At 37.9% G+C, this 21,963-nt stretch overlaps 2 protein-coding genes across 3 annotated transcripts; one reads left to right on the top strand and one right to left on the bottom strand.

Annotated features, from left to right (window-relative positions):
* Positions 1-301: 301 nt before the first annotated feature.
* On the top strand, positions 302-5,540 carry LOC106396239. Of its 2 annotated transcripts, XM_013836584.3 has the most exons (9): positions 302-552; positions 659-773; positions 982-2,088; positions 2,213-2,250; positions 2,500-3,731; positions 3,849-3,979; positions 4,088-4,782; positions 4,881-4,993; positions 5,081-5,540. In XM_013836584.3, the coding sequence occupies exons 1-9, from the start codon at positions 499-501 to the stop codon at positions 5,391-5,393; spliced, it is 3,798 nt and encodes a 1,265-aa protein (XP_013692038.1). In that variant the 5' UTR covers positions 302-498; the 3' UTR covers positions 5,394-5,540. The 2 variants fall into 2 exon arrangements, with proteins under 2 accessions (XP_013692038.1, XP_013692039.1); XM_013836585.3 differs by lacking the exon at positions 2,213-2,250 and having other exon boundaries at positions 982-2,108.
* Positions 5,541-5,579: 39 nt separating this feature from the next.
* Positions 5,580-8,434, bottom strand: LOC106396240 (berberine bridge enzyme-like 15). Its single transcript, XM_013836587.3, is given in 4 exon segments — positions 5,580-6,401; positions 6,655-6,779; positions 6,782-7,140; positions 7,853-8,434. Coding segments are annotated over 4 exon segments (1,596 nt in total). The 5' UTR covers positions 8,344-8,434; the 3' UTR covers positions 5,580-5,780.
* Between the last annotated feature and the right edge of the window lie 13,529 nt (positions 8,435-21,963).

The raw sequence follows: 21,963 nt of genomic DNA, 5'->3' as shown, positions 1-21,963 counted from the left end.
AATATTTTTTTTAAAGAATATTAGTATTTTTAAAACCTTATTTTAAGAGTTAAATTGTTTAGAATACACTTCTCAAACACTAATCACTAAAAACCAAACTTTTTTAATACAATAGATTTTGAATGAAATTATAAAATCATCAAACCAATAACACTAACTTTTAGTAAAAAAATATGTTACAAAAATATACCAAATAGGAGGAATAAGTGAGAGAAACATAAATTTAGTGGGCTGGGCCTAGTTTTTTCTCATCAGACTGGGCCAAGTTAAAGATATTCAACACTAACCGACCCGCCCGGAGATCCAATTGCTGGCGGTCGCATCTTACTCTTTTTCCTTTCTTCCCAAAACGCTAGGCTTCTTCTCGCTTCTGCTCACTGAAATTAGGGTTCAGGGTTTTCGAAATCCGTTTTCTAAATCTTTTCGCCTCTGTTCAATGAAGGGGACCTTCCAGTCTACGTGAGAGTTCGTTAAAGAATCGGAGTCGCTCTTCCCGCAATGGCGGCTAATGCTCCACCTGAGGTGGCTTCAGGGAACCCTTGCTGCATCGCGGTACGTCTTTTGTTCCCTGAATAGTATAGTTTTTTAATCCGTTATACTGTTTATGAATTTCTGAAAAGGTTTATCTTTCTAATCCCCTTGACTGTATTTTTTTCAGTGGCAAGGGAAGTACCTAGGCATGAAGAAGAGGCGTGATGCTTGTAAAGAAGCCATAGAGATTCTCCAGAAGGCCATGGGAGCTGCTAATGATGAGAAAGCCAATCTACAGAGAAGTAAGTTGATACTATTCTCAATTTAATTGTTATGTCTTTGATTTTGAGTAGCCAAATGATGATTCTTTGGCGATTATAACTGAATTGATCTATTCTATTAGTGATGTGTGTTATAGTCTTCAAGACTTGGCAAGATGTTTTTCTCTTACTATAGTTCTCAATGCTGCTGTGATTTTTAACTGCTCACTGCTTACTTTCTATCTCACAGAACTTAGGGAGATGGCGGACAACAGGGACACTAAGGAACATGACTCAGTGGCAAAAGCATCTCTGGAGAAAGAAGTTTCTGTTTTGAAGTCTGAGATATTGTCTTTGCAACAAAGATTGAAACAGAACCTGCAAGATAAAAATGAACAAATGAAAATTCTTCAGGATCAAGCTTCTAGCAGAGAAAAGGAGATCAATGAACTGAAGAACCTCCTCAAGAAAGAAACACTAAGGGCTGTTAGTTCCGAAGAAGAGAGGGAACAGGTTTGTAAAGAACTGAACAAGGCAAAGGCTCTCCTGGTTAAATCTGAGGATATCAAGCCGGACGTTCCTGAACTGAAAGAGGAAATAAATCTGGTTAAAAGTCTTCTTGTAAGCGAGAGGCAGAAGGCAGAGTCAGAGAGGAAGAAAGCTGGTCAGTATCTTTCCGAGTTGGAGGTTTTAAGAGCTACAGCTCATAAGACTAGTTCTGATCTGCTTACTTCGACATCCAATCTCGAGACTGTGAAAAAGCAGCTTGAGTCTGAAAGACAAAAGACTCTGAGAGAGAAAAAACGTGCAGATATGGAGAGTGCAAAAGCTAAGGAACAGATGAAGCTGGCAGAAGGTTTGTCTAAGAAGTTCGAAATCATTAGAGTTAGAAATGAAGAGCTCAAGAAAGAAGCGGAATTGCAGAGCGCTAGTAGCAAAGTAAAGTTTGCTGAAAACTCAGCAAAACTGGAAGAGAAGACGAGACTCCTTGAGATGAATAAGAAAACAGCCATGGACTGGAAGTCTCGTGTTGATGACCTGACTCGACAATTGCAGGAGTCACAATTAGTGACTGAGGGTTTGAAAAAACAGGTCCATGAGCTTTCTCTCTCTCCTAAATCGACTCGCTCTGTTTCTCCTCATGAAGCCAGAGATCTGGAAAAAGCTGAAATGAGGCTTTTGAAAAAGGAGCTGAAGTTTCAGAAGAAACGTGAAAAGCACTTCAATGAAGTGGCTGAGTTTGAAAAATATCGAAGGGAATTTCAGGCAGGAGAGCTGAGTCGGTTAAAACTTGAGTTCGGTGGTTTTACAAATCGCATGAGTCTTCTGGGTGAGTATTTTTCAAGAGACGTTGAAGGTACAGCTGTTCTTGCAAAGGTTTGTTTATGCCATAAATTTCTGACTCTATTCCTTCCCATCCTAATTTAATATTCTGCTTGATGATTTGACATTTGATACTTTCTTTGCCTCCCGGGTTTCAGACATTAGGCTACATGATGGATCTATTCTGAATGACATGGTAAATTAAAAAGAATCCTGGTTTTCTATTTATCCTAGGTTTATGATTGTGGCTTAAAGCATTCTCAGTTAAGCTGAAATAGTCAGTTGAAGTTATCTGAGTATGAACACTTAGGCTCTTGTCTGTTGAAGTTGTTAGTGTCATTGAATCTTACTATAGGTAGATTATTCACAACATATATCGCCTTTATGCTTTGGATCATTTTAATTCCTTACTACTTTACTTATGTTTCATTCCATTGCTTTTTAGGTGGAAGGCCGCAGGAAACCCCCAAAGAACCGTAGTGGTGTAAAGAATTCTGACTCAAGATGCCATTTGGGAACCAACCCTGGTTATCAGGACCAAGCTTGCAAGTTCTCTGCCCAGTTAATCGCTAAAGCTGGACGGGGCTTGAGTGAGTCTGTCTCAGGTCCTATTTCTCAATTGGAGTCTCCTACTGGAGGATCTAGAGAGTTACAGACATCTGGGGTAGTTTCCAGCGCAACATCTTTTTCTGAGGGGGAGTTACTGGCCTCACAGGGAAGAGAGCAGTTCGCTTTTACTACTTCAGCAGCAATAGCAAAAGACAAACCAAATATCCAACCAACAAAATCAAGTATGTTCCAGAAAGTCGATACCGGGAAAAATGGAAATCCCTGTTTTGTGGCTGAAAACTGTGTTCAAAGCGGTCAAAAAGATAGGCATGAGGTAGTTAATGAGCACTCTCGAAAAAGAAAAAGATTGTCAGAGGCAATGGAGTCACGTAAGCATCTGTCATCTGATGATAAAAAGAAGAATCTACAGATTAGAGAGAAGCTGGGTGCCTTGCAGTCTATGGTAGCAGAAACTGGGTACAAGCCTTTAAGAGAGAAAGAAACTTTTGTTTCTTGTCAGAAGAAGACAATTAGGCAGAATTCTATTGAGTTTAACCGGTTAACCAAGACTCGAGGTAATAAAGCTGGAAGTACACAAGTGGCTGGAAAAACTATGTGCCTCTCTACTGCTAAAGCACATGATGCGGCAACATTATTTCTGGAGGAAGATGCTGCTACAGATTATATGAAATTGCTGGAGTTGGATCAACCAGAAGAAGAAATTTATTACAAGATTGCAAGAGAATCGCTCATGTCCCCTGATCTTCCGCAGGTAAACTTTTTGGGTGATGAGATTATGAATGAGGACAAAAATCGTACTACTGCTCTTGACTTGGTTGCTAGTAATAGCGTGGATTTATGTGACAACATAAATTCTAGTGAAGCTTATAGTCTCAACACTGAGAATGCTTCAGTGACAGTCAAAATGCCACCTGAGTCGCCAACATCGGATGGTCATATTCTTAAACACTTTGTTGTGTTTTCAAATACTGAAGACCAGAACAGTATCATCAAAATCTTCCATGCTGCAAACAATTGTGCTCAGCGATGCCCATCAGTTGCTACAGCACAGTGGGCAGTGCCGGCGATTCTGTTCGCTTTGAAAATGGAAGAAAGCCTCTTAGCACGGTATGTTGTTATCCTCTCTAATGTGTTTTCAATTCATAATGTTGATATATAGTAACTCTTTCAACTCCATCAGTAAACTAGTGTCTGGGTGCTAATATATGCTTTATTTTTTCTTAGGGAAAGGGTGTGTGTGTTCCTCTCCTTGCTGCTTCATAACTTCTCTATGGTTTCCTCGATGAACATTGGGAACACTCTGGATTATGATTCTTGCTCCTGCTTGGATTCTTTCTCGACGCATATATCTAGTGGTATGTCCCGAATCCATTTTCCTTTTCTTTTCCTTGTTAAAACCAAATATTTCGATCTGTTATTGATTTGATGTTTAAATTAATTGAACTTGGAATTTTATTGTGTAGTTATGGCTGATACTGAAGCTGGAGGTATTCTATCTGAGTTCTTGGAAGAACTCCTTAGCCTTCTTCAGGACCTCCTTTCAGAGCAGAGGGTATTGTATTCTGCTAAATCCTCAGAAACAACTGAATCTGAATTTAGCATCCCTGTCACCCTGAATGGTGAAAATGTAGCTCTCTTCAGCAGAGTCGCTCTAATTGATCATTTGGTGGCTGGAAGTGCTATATTGGCAGCAATATGTACTGTAGTGAACCGTGAGGAACTAATCCATGAAGCTGCCTTTGAAATCCTGCACAGCCACAGTCATGAGAAAACCCCAATACCACTGACCATTCTTCACGTTTTTGCTTACATTGCTGGCGAGAAACTGATGTCCTCTAGTGATCGTGATATATCAACTTCAGTGTTGAAATCCATTGTGATGTTTCTAGAGAACATACATTTTGGTACAGTAGAGGGAAATTCTAAGTTGCACCCAGGGAAGAATAAGTGTCCATTCTCAGACAAGTCTTCCTCGCTGGAGGCTATGGGATCTATGCTAATGGAAATTGTTCACGAGTTTGCTCACTCTAATACTGTGCATCAGAGCTTGATTGAGTTTAGGCCGGCACACAAAGGTTTCCAGTGCGTATTGGCCAGGGATCAAAGTGTTACTTTATATGACATTCTGTCATTGGTGGACCTTATTGCTTGTTACACGGTATGTAGTTAAAAACTTTTCAAGAGCATTTACAACCTTCACTTGATGTTTTGTTAAATCTATTGTACCAATTTGATCTTATATATTTATATATGCAGGCATGGGATTGGACTAGTGCAAACATTGTTTCTCCACTGCTAGAGACGCTGGGAATGCCATTGCCAACAAACGTTTCTGTTGCTATCATCTCCCTTCTTGGCCAACTTAGCAGGTAACATTTTATTAGTTTGTCTCTTTATACAGAAGCAAAATGATGTAACTAATATCCAATTCTTTCTTTTTGTTTTGGATATTGCAGTATTGGAGTGGATGCTGGTGGCTATGAAAATGAAGGAATATCAAACTTGAGAGAGAAACTGTCATCATTTCTGCAGTGTGAGACGACACTAGAAGCTGGTTTTGGAGTTCAGATAGCAACTGTGAGCTCCCTCTTGAAGACGCTTCAGCTGGATCTCGCAATAGTCTTACAAGGCGAAACCACCAAGCTTCTGGGTGGTGTCGACCAAAGCTCATCTGTTCCAGCCAATATGGTCGCCAAGTGGTTCTCTTTATTGAGCGACGAACAGCGAGCTTTCGCAACCGAGTTCTTACAAACCTCTGTTGTTAGATAATTCCTTCGTTGAAAAATTCATCAAAAGCAGTACAATTTTGGGTATGTCTCTCACTGCTTGATTCTTCTTCTTCTTCTTCATTGACTGATGTTTTTTGGTTATATGATGGAGATATTAATGGAGCTTGCATTGAGGTTCCAAAGTTTATACTTTTTGTATTTTCTTAACCGGCCTAAACCGAACGAGGAATGTTGCATAGGTTTATTTTAAAAACAGATTTTTGTTTCAGACAAAGCCTAATCACACCACCACAAGCAAAGATTGTTATATCAAGATTCAAGACAGAAAGCACACAAACTAAAATGCTTCCTATCAAGATCCAAAACCCATAGACATCACTTGTATATATTTGTTAGAACATTTAATGTGAAACCCATTTTCAATCCATCAACCAATCTTTGTTGGAATACTCTGTTCATGCCTGAAGAAATTCTCAGGATCAAACTCAGCCTTAATCTTGACCAACCTCTCGAAATTCCCCTTGAAATACTTACTCCCCCACTCCCTAGCATCACTCTCTTCCTCGTTCACCCCCAAATCAAGATCCCTGTAATTCACATACGCACGTCTCGGGTTCTTCGACACATACTTCTCCATATAACTATACATCTCCCTCATCCACTTCATATGCTTCTCCTCGCTCGCTTTCCCATCTGACCAAGACGATAGCCACTGAATCTTGAACAAGGTCCCTTTCCTGTGAGGGAACGGTATCTCTGACTCTGGAATCCTCGCCATCATTCCTCCGTAAGGGTTCCATATCGTTAACGGTGAATCCTCTTCAAGAAGCTTCTTCCATAGTCCTTCTAAGCCTTCTACAGGTATTGGCTCTTCCACAAAGTCTGACTTGGCCTTGAAGTAGCTCTTGAAGAGTGATTTTCCGTCGAGTAAAGCCTCCGGTGCTGCGCTGCTTGGGAATCCAGCAATGTACATTACTGATTTGATCCAGCTCGTTTCGGTGCAGTCCTTCTTGGTTAGTCCTAGCTCAGGGAAACTCTTCTGCATCACCTGTTTAAAAAACAGGTTAAATTTGTCAAATTTCGAAGTTCACCACCCAAAAAGAAAATAAAATACTTTCGAGGTTTTAAATTTAGACCCCTAAACTTTATATAATTCGAATTTCCCTGCATCGCCTGTTAAAAACGGTTCGAATTTGTCAAGTTTAGAAGTTTACCACCCAAAACAATATAAAAGCATACTTTCGAGGTTTTAAATTTTGACCCCTATACTTTATATAATTAAAATTTCAACCCCATTGTACCTGCATAAGCCTATTTGAGTCACCGAGAAACTGTCCTTGGTACGAAGTGGAGATGGTTCGGTTTCCAGGTCTGGTAGTTTTGCTCGCTGTCTGAATAATAACACGAATGAATAGATCTTCGTCAGTTTGTCAGCGACTTGTTGCCATTTGTACAAAACCTTGGTACCGTCTTGCTCAAGCGTCTTCGTGACTGTGAATACGGTTACGGTCGCCGGAACGGGAACAAGTTTGATTTTCCAGGCGAGGATCACGCCGAAACTTCCGCCTCCGCCGCCGCGAAGCGCCCAGAAGACGTCCTCTCCCATTGCAGCGCGATCAAGGGTCTTGCCGTTGGCGTCGATGATTCTCGCGTCGAGGACGTTGTCAGCGCCGAGACCGAACTTACGCATCATGGAACCGTAGGCTCCGCCTACTAAGTGGCCGCCGATGCCTAGGCTGGAGCATAGACCCGCCGGGAAACCATGGGTTTGGCTTTTCTCTTGGATCCTAATTAAACCGCGGGAGAAGTAAAAAAACTGTTAATTAACGGATCATTAACCAAAGCTCAACCATATTCAGTTTGCTTTTACTTCGGTTTGGTTTTATCAACTGGTTGAATCAAGGAAAACCGGTCATTTTAAACCTATGGCCTCTATCAATCAAGAATGAACAAATTGAAAAATTCATAATACATTTTTGTTTGAGCATGAAAGCAATACTTTACGTAACCGGCAATAAATTAGGTGATAATCGCATCTGGCGGAATAAATCATTCTAATGGATTTTAAACAAAAGCAGCTTATAAATAATAAACATTTGAATTTGATCTAATTGCAACGTTATGTAAAAATAAAATAAAAAGTAATCAACATTATCAATACATAAACAGACGAAATATGAACAGAAATTTTTTATCGTATTTGTTCATCAATTTTTTTTAATTATTTTGTTGGTTTTTCGTCAAAAAATTCCTGACAAAACAAAATCATCTTATAAGCTAATAGCTTCTCATGAAATTCAAATTCCAACTGAAATCCATGGATATTTATATATATTGAGCCACTACATTTAATCTATTTTGTCTCTTTTTGGTTGTTGAAAAGTAAAGTAGTTTATTTGGTATGATGCTTCAGTTTTTCTTTCTTGTGAAAAAAGACTAGTTTAGAAAATCATGCATGGGTGTGTCGTCCAATAGTACAAATACATGCGTAAGCGTTACCTGTAGTAAACCTCTCCGACGGTGGCACCCGCGTGAGCCCATGCGCTGTTACTGTCCACATCTACGTCGATCTGTCTAAGCTTGGATAGATCAACGATCACAAACGGCGTTTCGTTCTCAGCAACGAAGGAGAGCCCTTCGTAGTCATGACCGCCGCTACGTAGCCGCAGATGAAGCTGGAGTTTCTTGGCACACACGACTGCTGCTTGTACGTGTGTCTCGTACATGGGCTCGAATATGAACACAGGCTTCGGATTTGATGGCGTCAAGTAACGGAGATTTTGTGCCGTTGATTCGAGCTCCTCTTTAAACAAAGTCGCGTTTTGGTCGGGTGAGTAAAACGCCGCCGTTATGGGGAACGATATGTCGGAGTTCTCGACGAGGCACTGCAAGAAATCTTGTTGTAGTGTGGATGAAGACATAGGAATGGAAACTAATAGTAGCGTCACCGCAAACGCCATTGCGTTTCTCTTTGAAACCGCAAACGCCATATTGTTTCTAAAGAACTATTGTGTGGTGTTTGTTTTTGGTTGCTGAGGTATGTGTTTGGGTTTTATATAGGAGGTTGATGTGTTTGTGAAGCTGTGAATGTCTTATACGTAAAGTTGGTGTAATAATTACATCATGCCTAACATTTTCATTATATTCATTCATTTATTGCTAAAACTGTATAATTTTTTTATTTCGTTGCTAGACTTCTATCTTTTGTATTTTGACTACTTGAAAGATTAGGATTTTCGTGGAGTTTATTTACAAGTAAAGTTGGTGTTGTAATTACATCATGACTAAAAGTTTTCATTATGTTATATTCTTTCATTTATTGCTAAAAATGTATCAAATTTTATTTTATTGCTAATCTTCTATCTTATGTATTTGACTACGTGAAAGATACGGATTTTCTTGGAGTTTATATATTCCTTAATTATGCATATAACCAAATAAATGTCTCGCCAGTCGCCAGTCGCCAGTCGCCAGTCGCCAACCATACAGAAAGAAATAAATGAATTGTTAGAAATTAGAAAATGACCAGGGTCGTTGCATTTCCTTGTACTTCATTGCTATATAATCTGAATCTTTATATAGACTTTTGATGTCACATATTTTGTGCTCTGCATATTTTCTATTTCTTTCTTATCTATCCCATTTAGCGATAAGATACTTGGGTTATGTTTGGTGAACTGGGCCGTGTTTTATATCCTCCTTCCCCACGGGAAAACGTTTGCAGATGCAATCATGAATCGAAGCAGATCCAAATATAGCTACTGAAAGTCTGAAACTGCCATACTGCAATGTTTGCACCATAACTAAAACTATATATAGTTTTAAATTCATTGCTACAGTTATCTATTTCTTGCAATGTATGTACGATTAGTAAAACTATATCCGTTTTAAATTCAATTGCTATAATTATATCTTTCTTATTAATTGTACAACCCCCAAGTTTTACTTTTAATATACTTGGATTTTTTCTTAAACAAAAAGTTCCAAGTAATTCGCTGACCAAATAGCCGCCAAATACAAAGTTTCGCTGACCATAAGAAAACAAATTAGCTCTTTAAAAGTTACTTTAATTGTAACAACCGTTGTCCTAGAATGTATTGATAACGAAACCTGAGTTTTGTGTGTATTTAAATGTATTGTTATTGTGAAATTAAGGGTTCTGAAGAAATGAATGTCTTTTGAAAGTAAGGAAACAATGCTGATACGCAATAACTTCGAAGATACCAACACCGGCCACTTTCTTTACATTTCAACATCTAAAGATATCGATGCCATTTATCTTCAGTAATTGTAGCGTGAAGGTAAACACATTTTCTTGAATTGTAATATAATCTCTTATGTTATTCGTACACAAGGGTCCTTTCACACTGTGCATTATTATTGTAGGCGATTTCTATTTATTTGAAATTTTACTAATCTGTAACTCTGCACATACACGGCCTTTTCCACGATAAACCTGAAATTTACTAATTGTAATTGTAACCACGATTTATTAAAAAAATTCATAGTGGTATAAAATGTGATTGGGTTCAACTTCTATCTTCGTTAGACAAAAATCACATTATGTGTATTGCCAACATTATTTGGATACATATAGATTGCATTGTGGGATTTTTGTTGTCACAAGAAGATTGCGATAGGTAATGTGATTGATGATGATATTGAGAGATGTGTAGCTTAAAAGCAACAAAGTGACAATGTCTGAAGATTATGTAATAACCGTATGTGTCAAAAACTTGCTTCAAAGTCTCAATTTGTATCTACTTATATAACATATATACAACATTTGCTTCTATTATTTTCTACAACTCTATCAAACATGTCAATCAAGAGTTGAATTTGCGCGCACACATACTACGAAATATATTTGACTCCGACGTTTAATGTAGGGGATCTGTAAGTTTACACAAGCTTCGGTCTCACAAATGGCTATATCATTGTAAATTCACATAATTTGGTTCCATATATAACTAAGTTACTAAACCATTGTAACCTACAGAAGAGTAGATTTCTCACATATCTTTTGGCAAACTTATTTGTATGACTGGTCAAATTTTGGCCACCTTACTTACCATATCAAAGTGCATCTGAATTAAGTTACAGTCAAAATATATTTCTAAGAAATTTTGACAAAAATTGGCAACAAAGTACATGAATGTCGCATTCACATAACAAATATAGTCCCAACGAGGCAACGACTCTGTCAAGGCCATGCCACCTTAGCCTACTACATATTCTTAATAGCTTTATATAAATTTGATTTTGACGATATTGTCAAAGGATTAAATTTTTATTATTGCATATGGAAAACATATAAGTGGATTTTCTTTTCTTTTTGATGTGTTTTGATCACTTTTGTAAAGAAAATATATAGTAAAATATTTGTTTTTACAGACAGATTTAAAATTTTACTGAGTGACAAATGATAAACATAGTCAAAATAGTAAATCCATCCCTTTTTAGTGAAAAGTTAAGTCTTTTTGTAGGAATATCTAATTCTAAGTTTTAAGTTAAATTTCAGACTGTTAAGAGAGGCTAACCCAATAAGTTCTTCTTCTTTTTTTAGATTTTAGCCACACAAACATTTCAACAGTCTGAACTATACCAAATTGGTCCTATTTCAGTTTAAATTCAGATCTATTCATTCATCCTATAACCAAAAAGCCAAATGCAAAATATCCAAACTGAACTGCACTGAAACTCAAATGCCAGATCTAGTGATTGTTTTTGGGAATATATATCGCTTCATTTTTTTTGTGTGGACAATATACGGTATAGAATGTATATACCTAAACCTCATTAATTACGGGTTCGATATAGAATGTATCCACTGAATGAGCACATTGTTAGGATTTTTTTTTGTAAAGATGGCAGTGACAATTATCACCAAAATCAGGATATTTTACGTGATATGATATTTTTCTTAAATATCACCTAAAAGGCTAAAATTATACTTTATGTATTTATATGAAGTTTTTCCCACGTTATTTTGCAAATAAATCTCCAAGATATGATTGTTTAACAAATTAACTATGTAACTATATAAATGAAAAAAAAACCCACTAAAAGATAGGAAACCACGAATTTTCGTTTTAAAAGTTGAGTAGGTTAGATAGATGTGTGTTAGTTTATTTTGGATTCATACTGGTGTATTTTTTTTCTATATTTGTTTCGTTAGTTCTTATTGTTTATAATTATTTTCCTAGAAAGTTTAATAATACAATCCAGTGACAAAAAAAAGTTGAGTAGGTTAGATGATTAAGGAAATTGAATGTATTTGTTTTAAACAAAAGTTATGTAAAAAAAATTCTAATTGTTATGGTGTTAAATGGGTCTGACCAGACTAATGAGCCTTAACAAATTTGGTCCGCTGAAACCCTAGGTTTGTTTCATGACCATCAATATCTGTATCTCTTTTTTTTTGGGTCAACCAATATGTGCATCTCTTTTTCTTTTGAATTTCTTTTTGTAACATTTTGGCATCTCATTGTGTGTGCAATGATAAGATATGAAGATTTACATTGATGACAAACAAAAATGGCATCCTCTCTGGCAAGATCTCAGATCCATTTATCCAAGACGCATTTAAATTTGTCTCATTCATTTTGGCATCCTGTTCGATATTAAGAATTTAATAGATAGGTCTTTATTATATCAGTCAAGCACACATGGGAAAATCATTTACAAAACTGACGTTGATTATGAAGGTAGTTGGGGTAACTGGTAATCAGAAGAAAGAACACATGAGCAAGATGAATCTATTTTTGTGAACAAAGTTTGACTGGAATAGTTTGAGTGGAAAGTGCTCCAAGTAGTTTTAGAAATCCCCTTTCGTGAATAATTATTGATTGTATGAATTTTCCAACTTTTTTTTTGCTAAAGATACTGAAATTTGTAACTTCTACAGGAAAACTATAGTATTGAAAAGTGTGTTGAGGCACTTTGCCACGAACGAATTATGAAAAATCTCTGATTGGTAACTATCGAGTGACTGCAAGGGACTTGTAAATTTTATAGAACGTTCAACATCAGGCTATAAGAGGTTTTCTTATAGCCAACATATCTTCTAATAAGGTATAGGGAATGCATCATTGATTGCTTCCAACGGATGTGATTGTTATTAACATGTATTTTATCTTATATATTAAAACATTAGTCAAATTCATGTGTGACTTTTTAAAAAATGATCTAATGGACCTATTTCTAAAAAATCATGTTACATTTAGTCTCTAATCTTATCATTTAAATTTTGGATCTGCTAGAAATTTTTATTAGGGTATCAATAATTGGATTTAAACAATAGATGATTGAATTTATAGATAGTATAAATTAAATAGATATAATTTAATGTTGTAATACTATACCTCTTCGGAAGCCTCCTTGGTCCAGTGGTTTGACCAAAGGTTCATTAATGCTTCTACACCAGGATATCTGGGTTTCAATTCCCGGAGAATGCGGAATTATGCGAATTAAAAGAGAAAAAAGCTTACAAGAGATCTATAACATGGCACAAGGAATACCGTCAAGCGTGGATCCGATAAGGCGGCTCAGGTGATGCAGGCAGACGTGAATCCTCATACGGCAGGCAGAATTGTCGGCTGTAGAATCGTCTGTAATATTTCTCATAGTTATAATAGCATAATTATCCAGCGTTAAAAAAAAATACTATACCTCCATATGTTAATTATTTAAATATTTGTCGATGTTAACTTTTAAAATTAAAAAAAAAAAAAAATTAAATAACAAAAATCATATTATCTAACAATGATTAATCTTTACTACCTTAAACCAATGAAAACAAATTTTAAACTATATAGTTTATTTTAAACCTTAAACAAAAACTAAATGTTTAATTATTTACTCGATAATATAAATCTATGAAGGGAAAAGTTTAATTTTTAAAAAACTTTCTAAATTTGTGAAATGTTACAATATCTTTGAATATGACAATAAAATAATATTTTACTAATCTTTATATATATAGTTACGATTTTAATAATGAAATAATAATCTGAAAATATATATATAGAAAAAGATACAAATACATGTGAAAATTTGAAACAATCTATTCAATGAAAAAACTATACTGTAAAGTTATTTTGTTTTAAAAATTGATAGACACATATATATTACAATATATACCGATTTAGAATTGAAAACAAAATATTTATATAAAAATAAATGAAAACAAAAATCAACCTGCGCAACCGAGATCTAGTTATATTTATAGTTGATTTAGTTTGAGTTAAAACTTGAATTCACTAAATAATATTTCTAATAGAAGTGTTTTTCGGAGAAATATCTCGTCTGATCAGAACTTTGTCTGACCAATTCGACAGCTGACAAAAAATAGAAGTGATTGAAGAGAGCATTTTGGTGCATCTGTGTGTTTCTTAATTTCTACAAGATATTTGGTTACGACACCTAAAGGAATTTTTTTTTTCCAACTTGTTATTTTTATTGATCAAACGGGCCTAGCCCACGGCCGAAGACCGAGTACACCAAAATACAACCCAAAAAGTCCACAGAACTAACGGGCAACTAAAAACGGCCGAAGCCCAAATAATGAAAATGGCCCACGGCCCAAACAGCTACGTCGGGCTTGACCTAGACGCGCTTCAAGGAGGAATGGGCTTTAGCACATGTAAGAATCTGACTCATCAGCCCGCCACGTGTCGCCCGCCTCGACTTGAACGCCCCATTCTCGCACAGCCACCGACACTTACCACCGTCCCCACGTTTCGCCGGAGATCCGAGACTACAGAGCCTCCGCGAGACCATCGCTCTTCTACGCTGCCTTGTCTTCCGGTCGGAGAGTTCAATCGTTTGAAAGAGATCTCTTCCGCCTATGAATCACCGGAAATCCTAGACAAGCAGGACGAGAGCCACCACCATCCTCCTCTTCACCCTCGTTACCGTCGCCGGAGAGCTTCATCTTCTTGAGATCTCATCCGCTACGACCCACATGACCAAATCTGAGCCACGAAACACATCAAACTTCATAACCTCGATCCAGTCACCACAACCCAAAAGACATGGGGTTCCACGACGGCAGCGCAGAGCTTTGTAAGCCTCCACTCTCCGTAACCAAAAACCGGCGAAGAAGGAACAGACTGAGCCTCCTCTTCCCGGAAGCTAGAGCGGCGTTGGTGAAACTGAGAAAGCTTTCACCCTCCCCCGCACAATGACCGGCGATGATGGATCTAGGGTAGCCTTCATCTCCCGGGTAAACCGACTGAACATGCAAGCCGCTCCATCTCCACCGAGAGCCTTCAAACGACCGCGCCGTTACTCCAAAGGCGAAACACCTATGATGGAGACCCTCGGCATCACAGCTCCGACAAGGCAATCGTTGACGGGACTGAGAAAACGAAACGGAAAGGACCAGAAACCATAAAGAAAAAAAAGTGCTCCGGCGACGGCATGGACGCTCACGCGCCGACCGTACGCCGGAGTAGACCTAAATAAATTTCTATTACTGGAAATTTAAAAGTAATGGTGCACAAAAAAGGATAATTTAAGTAATTATATATACGGTATATAGTATACTACGTACATTTTTTTGGGCAAACGGGTATATAGTATATATACTAAAGGGGATGTTTATAAACAGATCTTATAATTCCATGAACAGAGAAGAAAAATTAGCTAACCAGGCCATAATAACTAAGGAGAAATTGCTTAAAATACTCTGCATTGACTAATACTTTTTAAAAATACATCCAATCAAAAATACTTTAACATTTGAGTTTATAGTCAATTGCACTATATTAAAACATCACTACAAGAAAACAGCAAGGATTCTGAGGGAAAAAATCGTCGGAATTTCGTCGGAATATCGTTATTCCGACGACATACCGACGAAACAAGTCGTCGGAAATAATTCCTCGGAATTTCTTCTTTCCTCGGAAATCCCTCGGAATTTTCCGACGGAATTCCGAGGAAACAAACTTCCGAGGAAATTCCGAGGATCACTAGTTTGTCGGAAATGTCCTCGGAATATACCGAGGGAGAACTTCGTCGGGATATTTCCTCGGACGTTCATCATTCGATGCGTTTTTGGACATATATACATCGATCGATAGGAATATACCGACAGACATATTCCTCGGAATATTCCGAGGGAAATGTCCCTCGGTATATACCGAGGGAACAGTTTCTCGGTATATTCCGAGGAACAGGTCTCTCGGTATATTCCGAACGTTTTTTTGTAAACAGATCGATCGATGGATTTATGTCCAAAAACGCATCGATCGATCGAGTAAAAAATATAATTAATTTCCTCGGAATGTAAAAAATATTAATTTTTTTAAAAAAATAAAATTTCTGAAATTTAAATTCGAAAATATGAAATTAAAATTAAAATTGAAATCATATTAATTAATATTCAAAGTTTCACAAATAAAAATAAAACATTCCGAGTTTTTGGAAAAAAAAAAAAAACTACGGGTCTGGCACGTCTGGGAACACCTCGTTCGGGTACATCCTCTGCATCATCTCCATCATTTGTTGGTTCAGCCTCCTCTGTGCCTCATAGCCCGCCTGTTGAGCCGCCATCTGGGTCTCCAACAAAGATATACGATCATCTTTGTCCTTCAACTGAGCCGTAAGTACTTCTGGATCAACAAAGGGCGGTGGTGCAGAAGAAGGAGGAACCGACCGGGTGCGACGACCCAAACTGACCAAACGTCCCTTCTTCTTTGGAACCGACTGAATAGAAAATAGCCAAATTTACAAATTTAAACCAAGAAATAAATGAATTGAACTTTAAAAAAAAAAAACTTACGGATTCAACGATTTCGTTGATTCGAAACCGGGACAAGTTGGTCGAAGCCGTCGAAGCGTCATCCTCGGTTTGAAGCTGAGACACTTCGTCTACCACCTGAGTTTGGACCAGGTCGACCACGTCCCTCACAAGACCGTCATCAATCTGGCCGGTCTTCTTGTTGGTATACGCCCTCCACATTAGGGCGAGATCATCAACCGGCTCGCCATCATTTTCTTCCGCCTTGAAAAAAAACATAAATTAAAGAAACATTAGAAATTAGATGAAATGCACAATAAATTAAAATTCTGAAACTCAAATAATTGAAGAAAAAGCGGTTGAACTTACCATGCGATCTCCCAGAGTGGCAATAGATTGAGCACCCAAGTTATGCTTGTAGATGCCCTTCCCTTTACGGTCGCTCCTGCGGTTCGTGGAGTTGGTGGAAGAAGTTTTTTTCGTCTCTTCCTTATCCCAATGCGCACACAACTCCTTCCAGACCGTGTCGTTCATCGACTTTGGGACATTTTAATAAAAAAAGAAAAGAAAATAGTTTAATAAATTAAAAAATAGTTTAATAAATTAAAAAATTGTTTAATAAATTAAATCGAACCTTATTGATTCCCCACTTCTTCTTCCACTCGTGGATCTGCTTCCCATAGTTGTCCATAACTTTATGGACGAAGTGGTGATAGATAAAGAGCGTCTCATCGGAATTCCAGTTGAACTCTTGCTGAAAAAAAAACACAATTAGTAGAAAATTTATATTAAAAATTAAAAATATAAGTAAAAAATTAGAATACTTACCGCAAACTGACGAAACCACAGAACCTGCTTGTCGGTAGGGAAGTGAGTGAAAGTCGGATGTCCACTGTCGAGGGCCGAGTACATCATACGGTTGATCCATGCACTGATCCTGTTCCCGGATCGGTTGAACCTAATAAAAATAATAAACGGTTAATAATGAATCCAAATTTAAAGAAAAAAAATGTTTAATTACCATGTTTGACTCCGTCCATGTGGATACGGAGTGAGATACGGAAGATGGTCACGACCGGGCTGTTGAACCAACTCCGCAACACGCATCACTCCCGGAGGTCCCGGAGGAACAGGAGCGGATGCAGCAGCGGGAGCGAGAGGAGCAGGAGCGGGTGCAACAGAGGGAGATGTATGGTTGGAGCTGTGGGGCGAAGGGGAATCCTGAAAATGGCTGGAATCCCGAGACTGGCACCCCGTACCACCACGACCACGACGCTGTCGAGGCCGGGTCTGATCATCATGAGACCTCTAAATTAAAAAAATATATTTAATAAATAGAGAAATATATAAATTAATTTTTTTAAAAAAAAAATCCCAAATAATTTAATCACAAAAAAGATTTATATATATTAAAAATATTTAATAAATATATAAAAATAGTTCTAATAAACAAAAAATAGTTTTAATAAATAAAAATAGTTTAATAATTACAAAAAAATAGTTTTAATAATATATATATATATATATTAAAAATATTTTTAAATCCCAAATAATAGTTTTTAATCACAAAAAAAGTTTTATAGATATTTAAAATGTTTTGTAAAATCCAAAAAATTGAAAATTTTTTTTATAAAATCCAAAAAACCGAATTTATATAGAAAAATCGATTTGTAAAATACAAAAATCGATTTTATATACAAAAATCGATTTTATAAATACAAAAAAAAATAAAAAAAAATAATAAAAAAAATTCTAAATCAATTCAACAAAACAAATTATTCAACCAAATCATAATTCTAAACCTATTATACAACCAAATCACAATCCTAACCAATCACCCTAACAAAAATCTATCAAAACTACACAAAAACCTAACAAATAGAACCTAAGAGAGTGGGATAGGGTCCTTACATGATTTGTGTAAGAGAAGGGGGAGATCGCCGGAGATATCGTCGGATTTCAGGGGGAAATCGCCGGAATATTCCGAGAAAATACCGAGGAACTAGTGTTTGGGGTTTCAAAACATCAATTTTTTTTGCCGTATTTCATTTCTTATACAATTGTAATGCATACCATTGAGGATTCTTTGTATAAATGAGCATAAACTATGAAATAACATATTTCAAAACTAATTGAAAATATTCCCTTTACCGTTCATTAAAAGGTATAAGTGTTTCTCTTATGTTGTGGGATTTCGTTCATACAATCGGAAAAGTGTTAATTATACGGTAAGGAACAAATATTTGACTTCATAATGAACGTAAGACACTTAATAAGGGTTATATAGGTGTTATTCAAACCGCAAAACGTTGTTTTCGGTTTAAAAACCCTATTTCCTCCGAATTTCCTCGGATTATTCCGAGGGAACTCCGAGGAAACCCTCTTCTTCCACGAAATTTCCTCGGAATATTCCGAGGAAATTCCGAGAAACTAGTGTTTGGGGTTTCAATACGTCAATTTTTTTTATAAACGGATCGATCGATGTATATATATCCAAAAACGCATCGATCGATCACTAAGATGGACCGGACCGTAAGAATGTGATCGATCGATGAGATTATCCCATCGATCGATCGAGAATCTCAAGTGTTCCTCGGAATGTCCTCGGAAAATCTTGTAAGTTTTTTTATAAACGGATCGATCGATGGATATATGTCCAAAAACGCATCGATCGATCACTAAGATGCACCGGACCGTAAGAATATGATCGATCGATGAGATTATCCCATCGATCAATCGAGAATCTCAAGTGTTCCTCGGAATGTCCTCGGAAAATCTTGTAAGTTTTTTTATAAACGGATCGATCGATGTATATATATCCAAAAATGCATCGATCGATCACTAAGATGGACCGGACCGTAAGAATGTGATCGATCGATGAGATTATCCCATCGATCGATCGAGAATCTCAAGTGTTCCTCGGAATGTCCTCGGAAAATCTTGTAAGTTTTTTTATAAACGGATCGATCGATGGATATATGTCCAAAAACGCATCGATCGATCACTAAGATGCACCGGACCGTAAGAATGTGATCGATCGATGAGATTATCCCATCGATCGATCGAGAATCTCAAATGTTCCTCGGAATGTCCTCGGAAAATCTTGTAAGTTTTTTTATATACGGATCGATCGATGGATATATGTCTAAAAACGGATCGATCGATCACTAAGATGGACCAAAGCGTAAGAATGTGATCGATCGATCCGTATTTGTTCAAAAAAGCATCGATCGATGCGTGTGCGGGAAACAGAATTATAAGGCAAAACCCGACCTTTTTTGGATCTAAACCTCAGAACTCTCATCCCCTCCGATTTCCCCTATAATTCGCCCCCTCCCTTTCTCTCTCTATAATCATCCGATTTGAACAATTTTGGGCTCTATCCCCCTTGATTTTTCGAGCTCTACATGATTCCTACACTCGTTTTCACCCTAAGGCAGGTATACTCCGCGAATCTCCACATTCTAAAATCGTGTTCTTGAGCAATTTTTTGGGTTTTGTGAATTTCTTATTTCCGTGTTGATTCCTTGATCCAATATGCATGAAACAGATGTTTAAACATGGAATAGAACACAATTGTCTGTGATCAACGAGTTTGGAACAGGATTTGAGATGATTTAGGGATTGAGAATTTTTTTCAATTTGGTTTTTTTTATCACAATTCGATTTCACCTTTCATTTTCATGTTGCTTTGAGTTCTTAATTGATTATAACCATGTTGAGAGCAATGATTCTATTTTGTAGAGAATGAAGCGCACGAAAACATCAGCAAAGAAGAACACACAAGAAGAGGGTTCGTCTCAGCGAGAGAATCAAAGGCCAAAGAAGTGGGATAAGTCTGATACCACCCACTACAACAACATGAAGAAGGTAGCCGTTCCGGCTACACAACTAGCATGTCCTGAGACGATGACAATATTGGGAATCAAATCAGACATTGAAGGGCTGTTCCAGAACATGGGTCTAGGCCAACTATGCAACCTCAACGAACCCACTTATCCGGAGTTGGTACGCCAGTTCATAGCATCCGCATACGTCAGCCGTCCCGATGATAGCCATCAGGAAGGTTTTCTGGCATTCGTAGTGCAGAAAGTATACTTTGAGGTATCTTTCACAGACCTCTGCGGACTATTTGGATTGAGTGCAGGGGAGAGGACATCTGGTCTTTATTGGACTTCAGAGCTGTTGAACTTCTGGGAAACGATTGGCACAGGGGTTTATAGATCTTCTCAGGCAAAGGAGTCACTTATCCGGAGCCCAGTACTGAGATATGCCACACGCCTCATTGGCTCATTGCTATACGGGACAACCACAGCCGCATCAGTCACGCAATGGGAGTTGTGCCTCCTGTACCAAGGTGTGAGGCATTTGCTACCGGCATTTGGAAACTCTACATTCCCACCTGCTACTGCCTTCAACATGGGGCGGTGCTGGCCGCAAACTTAGCAGGATACAAGGGGAAAGTAACCAAATCCAAGAGCAATGCATGTGGATTTGGTGCAGTGATTACTCGGATCCTTAGACATGTGGGTGTAGACTGCGAGAACCAGCAGGTAGCACTGGACAGATCGAACAACATTGCTTGGAACTACCTGGATGTCAAAAATCTTGTAAGTAAGGAGTTCATAGCTGGTCCCCACTCGAGGATCGATCGGGATGGTCCTTACGTCTACGTATTCCAGGACCGAGCGAAGAAAACACTCTACTGCCACCTGCCTCAGATCGGCCTGACTGCTCTACTTTCAGAGGATGCAGTTGAGTTCCTACCCCCTGCTACCGCACTAGTAGACAAGCCATCCTTCTTCACGCCAAAATATCAGACCAAAGGCAAGGCCGTGGTTGATGAAGAAGGAGAAGATGAGGCTGCACAAGCCATTCCAGATGATTCACAAACCCATCAGCTACTCCCATCAGACTCCAGCCAGTACAAGCTGCAAGAGCTTCCACCGAACGCCACTTCGCGCCAGCAACAACATTGGAGAGATCAGAGCATAAAGACAAACAACGACATGCTACACAAGATCTGGGCTGCCATTTCACGTATTAGGCCGTGTCGTTGCCAAAAGGATGATGTAGTTCATCAGGACAACTCTCCATCCAGCTCTGGTTCGGGTTCAAGTGGTACACACAGGGTAAGAAAGAGGTCCAAGAGACCCAACGATGCAGGAACATCTGGAGCAGGAGACGAGGGGTAGGAGCTATCACCGGCCAGTATTGCCATTTGATTTCCGACCGCGCTATTTTATTTTCTTTTCTATTCTAACGTTTTATGGTCTTATTTTCTGTTAATTTTGAACTTAGTTTTTTTTTTTATTAATTATGAGTTCGTATTTCTTTTACATGGTTTCTTCGTTTTATTTGGTTGTGTTTTGAGTAGTTTTTAATTCGTATTCAGCTTTGCCTTGCTAGATAAACCAAATAACTAATATCCGAGGAAAGAGGTTATATCAAGTGTTCCTCGGAATTTCCTCGGTATTTCTTAAAAAAAAAAAAAAAAATCAATGGTAGTCTGTTTCCGAGTCATCATCACCAGATGAATCTGAATCTGGATCTTGGTGAAACTCTCCAATCACTGGTTCATCCTCTACGTGAACGACGGCTTCCTCTCCAAAGTCGGTTAAATCGACAACAAGGCCAACTCCAGCTAAATCTTCTGCTGCACTTAAGTTGCCGGATGTGCTTGGTTGTAGTGGGTCTTCCAGCTCAGAACTTCCCTGAACTCGGCCTCTCGGGTTGAGTCTTGTAACAGTAACCCATGGATCATCTCTGTTCCTTACCCGGGGGTACTTGATATAACAAACCTGTAACATTTAGAAAAATTATAAATTAATACACATGATGATGAATCATTCTGATTAATTAACAT

The sequence above is a fragment of the Brassica napus genome, chromosome C4 (genome assembly GCF_020379485.1).
Source record: "Brassica napus cultivar Da-Ae chromosome C4, Da-Ae, whole genome shotgun sequence".
NCBI classification, from domain to species: domain Eukaryota; kingdom Viridiplantae; phylum Streptophyta; class Magnoliopsida; order Brassicales; family Brassicaceae; genus Brassica; species Brassica napus.
The sequence above is the reverse complement of the archived record's forward strand: the minus strand, read 5'-3'. Positions and strand labels throughout refer to the sequence as shown.

Excerpts from the sequence above, each read along its gene's own strand:
- LOC106396239 (XM_013836584.3), top strand. The coding sequence starts at position 499 with ATGGCGGCTAATGCTCCACCTGAGGTGGCTTCAGGGAACCCTTGCTGC. Across the intron at positions 553-658 it reads GGAACCCTTGCTGCATCGCG|TGGCAAGGGAAGTACCTAGG; the intron begins GTACGTCTTTTG and ends TATTTTTTTCAG. Across the intron at positions 3,980-4,087 it reads CTCGACGCATATATCTAGTG|TTATGGCTGATACTGAAGCT; the intron begins GTATGTCCCGAA and ends TTTATTGTGTAG.